This window comes from Excalfactoria chinensis, chromosome 4 (assembly GCF_039878825.1).
Source record: "Excalfactoria chinensis isolate bCotChi1 chromosome 4, bCotChi1.hap2, whole genome shotgun sequence".
Taxonomy (NCBI): domain Eukaryota; kingdom Metazoa; phylum Chordata; class Aves; order Galliformes; family Phasianidae; genus Excalfactoria; species Excalfactoria chinensis.
This window is the reverse complement of record NC_092828.1, coordinates 83,620,548-83,631,608: the sequence shown is the minus strand read 5'-3', so window position 1 is coordinate 83,631,608 and position 11,061 is coordinate 83,620,548. Positions and strand designations below refer to the sequence as shown.

The window sequence follows — 11,061 nt, the reverse complement described above, 5'->3', positions numbered from 1 at the left end:
AGGCTGTAGAACTGCCTGTAGCTGATGTGGACTATGGCTGCTGCGGATGATCTTTGCACAGCACGGCTGGTCAGACTCAGTGACCTCTCTCTTGCTTTCAGTTTCCTTCTCAATGTTTTCTTTCCTTCCCTCTTTCTGTTTTGTCCACTCTATCTCCCAGGACGCGGCACCAGGCACTCAGCCGGGGCTCAGCTCAGCCTATTGGCTGCCTGCCTGCAGTCAGAGGCAGAAGCAATGTTTCTCCCTGTCCCAGCTCTTACTGCTATCAGTTTTTCCGTCCATGTCTCAGTGCAACTGGAGCTCCTGCTGAACGCTTTGATCCTCACCACCTCCCTGAGACTCCCTGTTTCCCAATCTCAGTGAGTCCCGTCCCGCATCTTGCTGTTGCAAGCCCCGTGCTTCCTGATGTTCTGAGCTAATGAATCTGCGTCACGGTGCCTGGACCTCATGCCGACACACCTGATGTACTTCTGAAAGGCTCTATTAAATATAATATAATGTGCTCTATAAATCTGGCACATGGCATCACCTCTGGTTACATCAGTGTAAGATGACACAGGTGAGCTGCCCTTGGCTGCGTGCTCCTGCCATGTCCAGCCATGCAGTCATGGGGCTGCACAGTGACTTTGCTGACAAGTTCCAAAAATCAACAGTGCTGCTTTTTTCTTTTCCTTTCTTTGTTTCCCCCCATACTCATTCTCTAAATCAGGTTAAAAGGTGAATGAGATGTGTAACGTCGTGTGGCTGCCTGGTGACTGGGTGCAAGAAGAGGCAGCAGTGATGAGCAGCGTTGGGCAGGGTGGGACTGTCCTTTCTGAGAGCAGAGATCTTCAGTCGCCCCACGTCGATCACAAAGTTCTTCCCTCATCTTGTCTGACCTTGCAGCAGCTTCTGTGGATACTTCAGATCTCAGATGATGTAGTTAAAGGCTCTTCAAAAGATGGATGGGGTCAATTCAAAGAAGAGCCGGGTTGATTAGAACGCAGTTGGATCGGAGGCACAAACATCCAAAAAAACACTGCTGAAAAAACCCTATCTGACTCAGCGTGCCTCTCCCTTTTTGACCTCAGTATTCTTCGGGTCAGGCCAAGAGTTTCAAAGCGCATGTGCTCCTAACAGCCTCATAACTCTGTGAGCTGTCTGCAAGCTGCTACTAGTATTTATAGAATCCAGAGATGATGTGGAATAAAATCAAAATCCCTCAAAGAGCCCTCTTGGGTAGATGTGGAACCAGGCATGCTTGTGCCAAAAAATCATATCTGTCTCCAAAACATTGGTACTATAAATGCAACTTCTCTGCTCAGCTCAAGCTCTGTTTGATTCACCTATGTATTTGGCAAGGGAGTGGCTCCTTCAGCTCCCATTGTTCCCAAACAGGTGGGAATGATTCTGCAGCTGTTTTGCCAAGACTTGTAAGAATCCTGCACGGGAGAGCAGCAGAAGCAGCAATAGAAGTGAGGTGGTAGCAGTGCTGTTACTGACTCCCATTGCATCCCATGTATAGCTGCTGCAACTGCCTGGGTTGGTATATTTCTTATATCCTGGCAACTGAACCTACCCATCAGCTGAGTTAGTGGGAGAAGAGAGACTGGAGATGTGTTCCCAAAGAGCACGAGTCCTGATTTGAGAACTGGAACTACACAGCACAGCAAAACCCTGATCGTGAACTTACCGAACACTTTTGTAGGAAAACAGGCAGATTTGCCACTTTATTTCCTCACTGGTGAATCACGCTTTGTTCTAAATCTGTATACATTCCTATGTCTCAGTCATTGGTTTCCTGAAGAATCACATTTCTAGGATCCTTGGAGAAGGACGCGTGGCATCTGTGCTCCTGTGGTATTTCTGAGTCAACTTCTTCCATTTCCCAATAAATAATTCAGTTTAGTCCTTTTAAGACTTTGTGCGCTTACACATCTGAAAGTGCTTTTTTTAACCTTGGAGACAGTGCATACAATGGCACATCTGAAGGGTTTTGGTCCCCAGCATCTTAGCTGTGCTGTCAGCTTCAGTTCTCCCATTCTGTTGTTCAGAGAAGGGGGAGGAAAAAAAGGAACCTAAGAAAAGTATATCATTTGCAACACTTATTTTTCCATTTTGTAGTCTTCGAGAGTGCACTGGAATAAAGTGTCCAGTAAGCTTGGGTTGAATTGAACATGAATTTACCCTTCTTGTTGAAATTATTGATTCTCCAAGAACAAGACAAGGACAAAAAGAGTGGTGCAGGAACACCTCAGGATTCTCTGGAGTTGCTTTGTGTATTACTCAGTGCCAAAGTTACTCTGGGTCACAACAGAGGTGAATGGGAGGTGCTGCTCTGTCATCGCAGGAGTTAACCGGGGTTGTACAAGACACGGCCATCCAACACACACCATAAAAGCCCTTCTGCTACGACTTGCCAGCATCAGGTGTTAATCACATACAAAGAGAGTAAATTACATCCAGAAGAACTGAAATGTTATGCGTCTGACATCACTGGCTCCACATGAGCAAGGTGGTCACGTCACACACTACAGGCATCCTCACAGCCATGATTTCCCATCTGTTACCCCATCTCGTGGAAAGATGGGAAATCGTGGGAGAAATTCAGACCATTAAGAAGGGTGCAGAAATATCCTCAGCTGCAGGAAATTCTGTGTCCCAGGCTTTTATATTTTGAAAGAAACGTTGAAAAGATGTCTTAAGATACCACTTTCTAACCTGTGTGCAGGGAGAAAAGCCGCGTGCCGGAGGCAACGGTAAATACTGATGCTTTGCCAGCTCCATCTCATGCAGGTGAACAAATCTCTAAGGTATGTTCTTGTGTACCGAGTGCTGGCAGACCCTGGGCGGCTCTACATGCCTTAAACTGTTTGGCTCTAACACACAACGATCCAAAAAAGTCCCAATGCACAGAATGGTGCTCCCAGTCCTCGCTGCCAGGAACCTTACTCACTTCTTCTCCCTTTATGCAAACAGCAGAGTGATTGCAAAATGACCAACGCATTTGTTCTGGAAACTTGACAGGTTAGACAGCAATTATGCAGCATTAGTCGTTAGAGTTCTACTGGTAGAATATGTACGTGCAGCTATAGGGATGTTAGAAAAGCTGTCTGTGAATTAAGTTACTGCAACCAGAAATAAGAAAAAACAACGGAGGACTTATTTCAATGGTAACGATTACTTACGAAAAGGATAGGAAGGGAAAATGGGAGAACCTTCCGGGCAGGGTTGCCCAAAGATAGGAGTAATGACGGACGCAGCATCCTGCAGTCTACTGATCACTCCCTATTGTTTTCAGATTGGCACAAACACAAAGCAAGGCCAAGCTGGTTTGTCAACAGCGTCATTATATCCCATGTCAAAAAGGCACCTTTTCCTTTGAGATTTTTCTGCTTTACATCCAGTTGGATTATTTAGCTGTAGGAACAGGGGACAAATCCCTAAGGAATGAGTGTTTTTGTTATTCATTAGCTCTACGTGTGCTAATTGGACATGAATCAAAGACATTTTTTTTTTGGCTGATTTACAACTTTCTACATTAACATTACATTGAAATGACAGCTCCAAGACCAACAACAGAATTAGAAGACAAAAGTTCAGCTTGGAACTTTAGAGACATCCAGAGACATGAGCAAGAATTTTGCTGGAATTTCAGCAACAATAAGGAATAACAATTGAAAATTCATCCATGCATGATAATGTGGAACATCCGAGACATACAGAGATGTGAACAAGGATCTCACTGCAACTCCAGGAGAACAATTAGATTCTCTGTGCTATTTAAGAGGTACAGCTCAGGAGTTTTAGTATGTCCAAATCTCATCATTTCTTGGTATTTTCCAAACAGGTCTTCAGTACCAGTGTGTGGAGTATTACTAGCTCCAAAAAAACCTTCTAACGTATCCACTACTAAAACAGCTTCATCACCTTTTAGAAAGCTGGAAAACTCTCTGCCCTTCTATGTCCTTTGCTGAAAGATTCATATCAATAAGGTAGGAAACCATACTCACATGTCCTAATCTCTCTTCCTCTTTCTTGCAAGCTAAATGCAGAGCCTGCTTGGCATGAGAGCACACACAAGCAGAAATGTGGCCTGTTGGTCATGTTGCCAGATCAGTGTGTTGCTTGCAATAACTCACGGGTGGATTCATGGATCACAATGTTTGTTTCTCAAAAGACAATTTCAGATACTTTGAATCACACTCAATAAACATTTGGAATGTGGCTCTTTTACTACTTGAAGATGATTTTTGTGACAGAAATGAGCAGCTTAGCATTCTATCAGCACTGTAGCCAAGCTAAATACCTAGGCTGGAGTCCTTTTATTATGGCATTTTGTTACATCTCATTAAAAACCCCACATCTTCCCATACGAATGTCTGCAACCGTATTTACAGCTGATGGGATTTTGAAAAACACAGACTTCAAAAATGTTGTCGGATAAAAGAATTCCTGATATGTTTTCTCCTTCCCTACGGAGACAGAGCCAATGTTATCAAAGCTGTGGAGAGGAGAAAAAGCAGTAACAGAATGATGGCGAATATATTTTCTCCAACACCTGTTGGACAAAAATAACATGTTTTCAGAAACCAGATTTGCTCCACGGGAGGGATCATGCACGTCATGTGATGTTAACACCAGTCAGGTCTGAGCTATTTCATTTCAATGCACCGCACTTTGTTAAACTACACATCTCACAGATAACAAGAATTTTATTGGAATGTTGCAATTCCCAACCCACTTCCAGGTGTCCTCAGAGTTTATATTTGTGTGAGACCGTGAATGATAAAGAGGATAAAATGCTACCAAATGACAAAGCTCTCGGGTTGTCCTTAGTGGCTACAATCCATCCTTTTGTAGATGTGAAAAGGTTAGCCGGAATTCAAACCAGCTAGAGGAAATCCTTGTGGAGGCTACTTTACAACCACCTGCCCAGAGGATGTACAACAATTATCATTTCTGAATTAAGTTTTAGCTATTCCGGACCAGGGTTGACTTTACTCTTATTGTGAGAGTGCAACTGGGGACATCTGGGCCCCAGGTCCCTTTCTAGAAGGGGAAGATCTCTTACAGTGACTATAGTTTCTCCTTCCCATTTCCCTCCCCCCCACCCCCAAAAGCTTTTAGCAGCAAATATTATACAGTGCTAATGTCTATATACTCTATGCTCCTTCTATTTACAAAGTAGTTTTACATTTTATTATATCCCATTGTACAACTTTACATAAACCATTATCGTTTCAATTCCTTGTTCTGCAGTTCAATGCATACTTGGGTAACTGCCTTTCCATGTCCGGTTATAGACTTAGCTTTAAAAAAAAAAGAAAAAAAAAGGTAAAAAAGAAGCACAGTGGTGCAATGTCCAGGCACTTTCCATGTCGCTCAGCAGAAGCAGCAAGAACCCTGTCTGAAAGCACGGTAAACTCAAGGGGGAGGAAAAAAACCAAACCTCTGCTCATGGTGGATTTCAAAAAATCCTTTAGACAGTTCCAAATATTCCTGAGAAAGCTCTGTACAATGTCACCAACACGTTTATATTTCAGCAGTGGGTCTGAGAGAGCAGTAGCTTCCATTGCTGGATGTGCCGCTGATGGCGCAGAAGACGTGCAAGGAGTCGTGCATCCACGGCGAATGCATCGGGTCTTCGTGGTACATCTAGACAGAACAGAACAGCAACAAGCACACTATAGGTTTCAGTTTGTTACTATAAGGATGTTGTTCAAAAAGGTATGGGAAAAGAGATATCCAACCTTGTCTTCAGAGCTGTTTCACAAAGGCAGCATAACAAAAATGAGAAAGAACAGTGATTTAGCGATTTCTGTGGCATTCAGATATATACACCCTTCTGTACATTACCAGATAGCCTTTGGTTATGACTATCCAGTCTAGGAAAGAAACAATTTTCTCCTACAGACCTTTTAAATTATGTCTTAGCATCAATAAAAATCAGATCTAAATACTTAGCATGGGGGATATATGCAGCTAAGTGCAGCAAACACCACTACATCTGTGCCACGTGGCAAGATTCTGTACTCTCTAACCCGAAAGAAGCCTTACAGTATTGAATCTTAGCGCAACAGTAGAGCTGTCCTAGAGCTGAGTGTGTTTTTACCCCGTGATTCATCAGAGTTTGTCTGAATTTACATTCAGCAAACTGAGATGATGGGCCATCAGCGACAGCTTCTGGGCACCCTCCACTCGGAGGCTTCTTGTGCCCATCTGGTTGCAGCTTACCAGTTGTTTTCATGTTTCCATTAATTAAAATATCAGTAGGACGGTCACAGACTGACCCTTCTGCCCCGTCACCTTCACTAAGTGCGCTGCCTGTGCTTTGCGGCACTGAACACACTTAGGGAAGGACCTGTTTGTAATAAGAACCCTCAATGAATATAATGTACCTTCATGTTTAACTGACTAACTTTGCAGGAGAGGAATGCACGCTGTTTTAAATTGTCAGACATTGAGCTCATTTGATGGCAGTACAAAGTTCAAGTAAGCGGTTATCCACATCTTGTAAGAGCTACTATTAAGAACAGTGCTCGTAAACACCATATTTTAACACAAAATACTACAGACCCACAGAAGAAAGTGAAAATATATCCTTCCGAATGAGCAAATCACTTTGACATTTCAGTTGCTGCACTATTCTGCACATTAATCAGAGAACAGAATTGCATTTGTAAATATGTAAAAAACATTGGGCGTGCTATAACGGTACTTCTTTGTTCCGGGATAATTTTAACTGTAGTGCTGCCACAGTGCAGAACTGAGTGATTTGTTTCCCATTTGACTATTGCAGAATTCAGAAACCACAGAAGTTCCAGCAGCTGCATGCAAATCTGATGTCCTGGAGGAGTGCATTTGCAAACAGCACGGAGTAAGCAGGTGGCGACTCCTATAACAAACAGTTCTCAACAAAATTCAGCAGCGAAGTCAACAAGGGAGGCCATGCATGTGAAAAAAAACGAGCGTGCTAAAGGAAGAGACCACTAAGAGAAAGGTGGTCTGAGCGGAATAGCAGGGAAATCCAACACAGAGGGGACACAGCAATCACCTGTTCACAAACACATCCTGTTTTATATCTCTACAATAAAATTCAGCCCCATCATGACACTCCATATCCTGTTCCCCTGAAATGGTATGGTCCTTTTTAATTTTTAAGCCTTTGACCATAGTTTTACTGTGCATAAGTCTGACTTAGAAAAAGCAGCCCGGTGCACTTTGGTTATTTTTTGTGTTCCTTCGAACAACTGCTCCAATTCCTGTGGGATTTACCTCTTATCAGGGACTGCTGTAGTTTTAATTAACTGTCAAACACGGGATTGTTGTGTTAAAAGCAAATAAGCAAAGTTTAGCTGTATATCATCAAAGCCATAAGAAGACAAAAGACATTACATCAGCAGGAGACTTTGGAAACTCTCTCCTAACTTTCAAGACCTATGAATCACAACAGTCAGCAATGCTCGTCTCACGTGCTTGCTGCCATTTGAATACCATGACCATGAATCTTTTGGTCATAATGAAGGCAAAATAGGAAAGCAGATGCTACTTCAGAGAGCTCTCATTGTATTTCACAGCACGATAGTAGGAAGGTGTGCACCTCTCTGATGCTACTTTCCAAATGTGTTTTCCTAGAAAGATCCAAAAGAACATTGAAGCAGATGATGGAAGGCAGCACCAGATATCTCCACAGTGTGTGCAGATGGTTGGTATTTGGTCAGTGTTCAAAGAAAGTATCCTTTAAAGGGATTAAAAACAACAAGGGGAAAGCAGGATATAATTGAGGAAATGGAAATTTGGGCAGAGAATTTCAATCTGTGACTTATCACAGCTTTCCTGCAACGTAGAAAACACGAAGCCAAACATGGCACAAGAATTCTGATGACCAGGAAACCAACGACACGAGTCATTGGAGACTCCAAATTTCATACCAGCACCAGGATGAGACTTTCTGGCACAGAACGAGAGGATTGTGGGGGTAGGAATGGGCATTATTGAGTCCAACCCCCTGCTATAGCATGTTCTCCAGAGCAGGTTGTATGGGAAAGTATCCAGGTGGGTCTTGAATATTCTCCAGTGAAGGAGACCCCATAACCCCCCTGTTCCAATGCTCTGTCACCCTTGCTTATTGCTGTTCATGCAGCTAAGATGGAATGGAAAACTAATCGTGTCATTGATAACATGAGCTGTTTTCTATTAGTTTTCAGTGAGTTTTCAGCATTAGCTAGTTTTCAAGCACAGAGAACCACGTCTGTGGGCTCCTGACATGCAGTACATGCCTGTTCATGGATGATGTCCGAAAGCTCTTTCACCATATCCCGAAAGTTTGATTTTAGTCCCTCGTGGTACTCAACTTGATCCTCCTTAATGAGTCTCTCGTTGAGCTCCAGAGCAATTCCACAGGCTTGTATAAACTTCCTGGGGAGGAAAAGAATGAACTTTAAGGCATGACCCATTTCCCAGTCCTCTACTGAAGCAGACAACCACATCTTCCTGTTTCTCCAAGTCACTTTCGAGGGCCATCCTGAGCACAGTGGATCAGAGAATGGGAAAGGACTGCAATGCAGGACTATGCTTTCTGAAGGAGCTCCTTGGAGGCTACATAGGCACCAAATGGGGCACACACCTGCAGTCCAACACATTGGTCTCTGACCTAATCCAGAGCCTGTGTATCACACACAGCGAGCAGATCCCAGGGGAGCCCAACCAGCTGCCAGTGGGGTCACAGAGGCAGGCCATGGTCAGGTGCACACGGTTTAGTCCATCTGAGGTCAAATTGCTAACAGCAGGCACACCCTCCAGGAAGAAATTCAGATCACGTGGAGCTCTAATACTATTTTCACAGCTACTCATTTCATGGTTTCTCATTTTCTTCTCTTTATTTCACATGCATAATTCTCCTTCTAATCAATTAATTAATTGTTTTAACTGAGGCTATAACAAAAACACAAGCATTTCTGGGATTTTCCAGGATGTTTTGTGTGTGTGTGTGTGTGTGTGTGTATGTGTGTGAGAAACACATTTCGTTTGGTTTCTCTTTCTGGCTGCAGAGCAGGCTTGGAAAGTAAAGAAAAATATTACCTCTGCTCTGCAGCCGTGCATGGCAGATTTGCAGAGATTATTTACTGATTCCTCCCATGGTTTGCTTGGTCACTTGATGAAGGTAAACAGGATTGACCCAAATGCTGCTCTGTCCATAAGTTACCAGTGGGTAAAATGGGAACCACCAGCCCCAAGCAATAAATATAGGAGCTGGTGGGCAACTGCTAGCTGCTGGGAGGTCCAGAAAGCAGTGTGGCAAAGCATGGGGACACACATAGCCCTGAGGTAAATCGAGAGCTACACCTGATTGGGTCTTGGGGGACACTTTCAAGTGGGAGGTAAAAGGCCACGTTCAAAGCATCTACTGTGAAGGGCTGGAGAGAGATAGAAAAATGCATGTGCAAGTTGTGTAGTGTCCAAAATTAGACAGAATCAAGAACGATGGTTCCCCACAAACTGGAATGGGATTTGTTTCAAAATACTTCATCATTATGTAGTTAAAAATCCCTTTGGAGAGATGGGAAAACTATGCACAGTATGAAAGGGCCCTGAACACGACTATCAGGCCTCTGGTTTTCAAACTTTCTTTCTTCACACTACCACCTCAAATACCGATGCAAATAATTGAATAAGGCATTCAAGCATGGAAATTGCAACTCTAAGACCTGACATATATTGTTATATTGGTTTTTTTTCCCTGTGTCTGAGCAGCTTGTGACACACGGATCTTTGTAAGAAACTCCTGAGCATGCAGCATCTGCTGACTTCGGGGACATACAAAAACACACCTAAAAAAGACAGCATTGTGTTCCAGCTGCTATTTTTTATTACATTAGAAATCCTACCTGAACATTTCTTTCAACTCATTCACCTTCTTAGCAGGATATTTGCTGGACTGGCTGTCACTTAGGAAAGCCCTGGCATAGGCCAAGGGACCAGCGTTAACCTGGAACCAAAGAAGTAAAAAGTCATTTGTGCCACAGCTGTGAGTCACTAAGGGCATTTCAGAAGGTTAGAACCATGTTTTAAGACTTGAAAACCATTATCATGTTATTTGAATGCCACCAGTTCTGCACTACTAGTATCACCAGCGCAAGCTGAAGTCTCTAAATTTGACTATTAGTTTTTCTATCTAGGTTTTGAAAGCCCAAAAGATAAATGGAGATAGAGAGGAGGAAGGGAGTCTGTTTCCTCATACTTTCTTCATACTTCTGCTTGGCAAGCAGTATGGTCTGAGTCTTAAAGTCATGTATCCGGCTGGAAAAAAGTCAGGTTCACAGAGAGGTTATTTCTGCCTGATATTTACCAGTGCAATCTTAAAGAATCAAGTATATTTCAACACACTTCCAAGGCCAGTTAATGTACGGTAACACTTAGCACTGCAAACACCACTGGACAAAATGCTTATTGTCTCGAGCCACTCATTGGTGTAAGTGGCAGGCCGATGGCTGATGGCTGCAAACTAGGCAGTTAATCATTTATGGAAAGCAAACGAGTTGTGCTGTGAAAAGATGACTCTCTGAGATGTGTCTGTCAGTGTAATGCCCAAGAGCTATCAAGTCTTACCTGCACAGAAACACAGCCTTGCAATTTGAGCTGCAGCTGGATCATGTCAACCTCAGCGGCAGAGCAGAGCTTTTGCAGCTCTGCTGTCTTGTCTTTTATTTCATCAGTTGCAACATCAATTGGTTTTAAATTAACCTGATGCTCATAATTGACTGGAATTCTCTTCTTTACGTATGGAAAGGAGTTCGAAGCTGGCAGAAACAGCAAAGGAAGTTTATGGATTGAAAAGCTGTTCAGTAAACAGAAGTACATACAGACAGATCCTTGCCCTCAGTTTTACTTGGTGGGGGTGAAATCCCGAACAAAGCTCTAATTTAACAGCATCATTTATGCATTTATCAAAACTTGCCCATAGAAATGTAAGATAAATTCCCCCTCCCAACCAGATTATTATACCACAATTCTGAATAAGAATTGGAGAGAATTTCTGACTCTTTTGGGACATTTTTATGAGCTAAAATAAGTCTATAA

The 11,061-nt window shown here is 43.0% G+C and overlaps 1 protein-coding gene across 5 annotated transcripts in view; it reads right to left on the bottom strand.

The window, feature by feature from the left end:
- Positions 1-5,116: 5,116 nt before the first annotated feature.
- Positions 5,117-11,061, bottom strand: part of DOCK11 (dedicator of cytokinesis 11) — a 67,964-nt gene continuing 62,019 nt past the window's right edge. For 4 of the 5 annotated variants that reach the window (XM_072334668.1, XM_072334669.1, XM_072334670.1 and 1 more), the window contains 4 exons: positions 10,591-10,781; positions 9,870-9,970; positions 8,262-8,400; positions 5,117-5,637 (listed from right to left, as the gene is read on the bottom strand). In XM_072334668.1, coding sequence (XP_072190769.1) covers positions 5,515-5,637; positions 8,262-8,400; positions 9,870-9,970; positions 10,591-10,781 — 554 coding nt within the window. In that variant the 3' untranslated portion in view covers positions 5,117-5,514. Of the gene's footprint in view, positions 5,638-5,732; positions 5,746-8,261; positions 8,401-9,869; positions 9,971-10,590; positions 10,782-11,061 lie in introns of all 5 variants that reach the window. The other variant, XM_072334671.1, reaches the window with a different exon arrangement.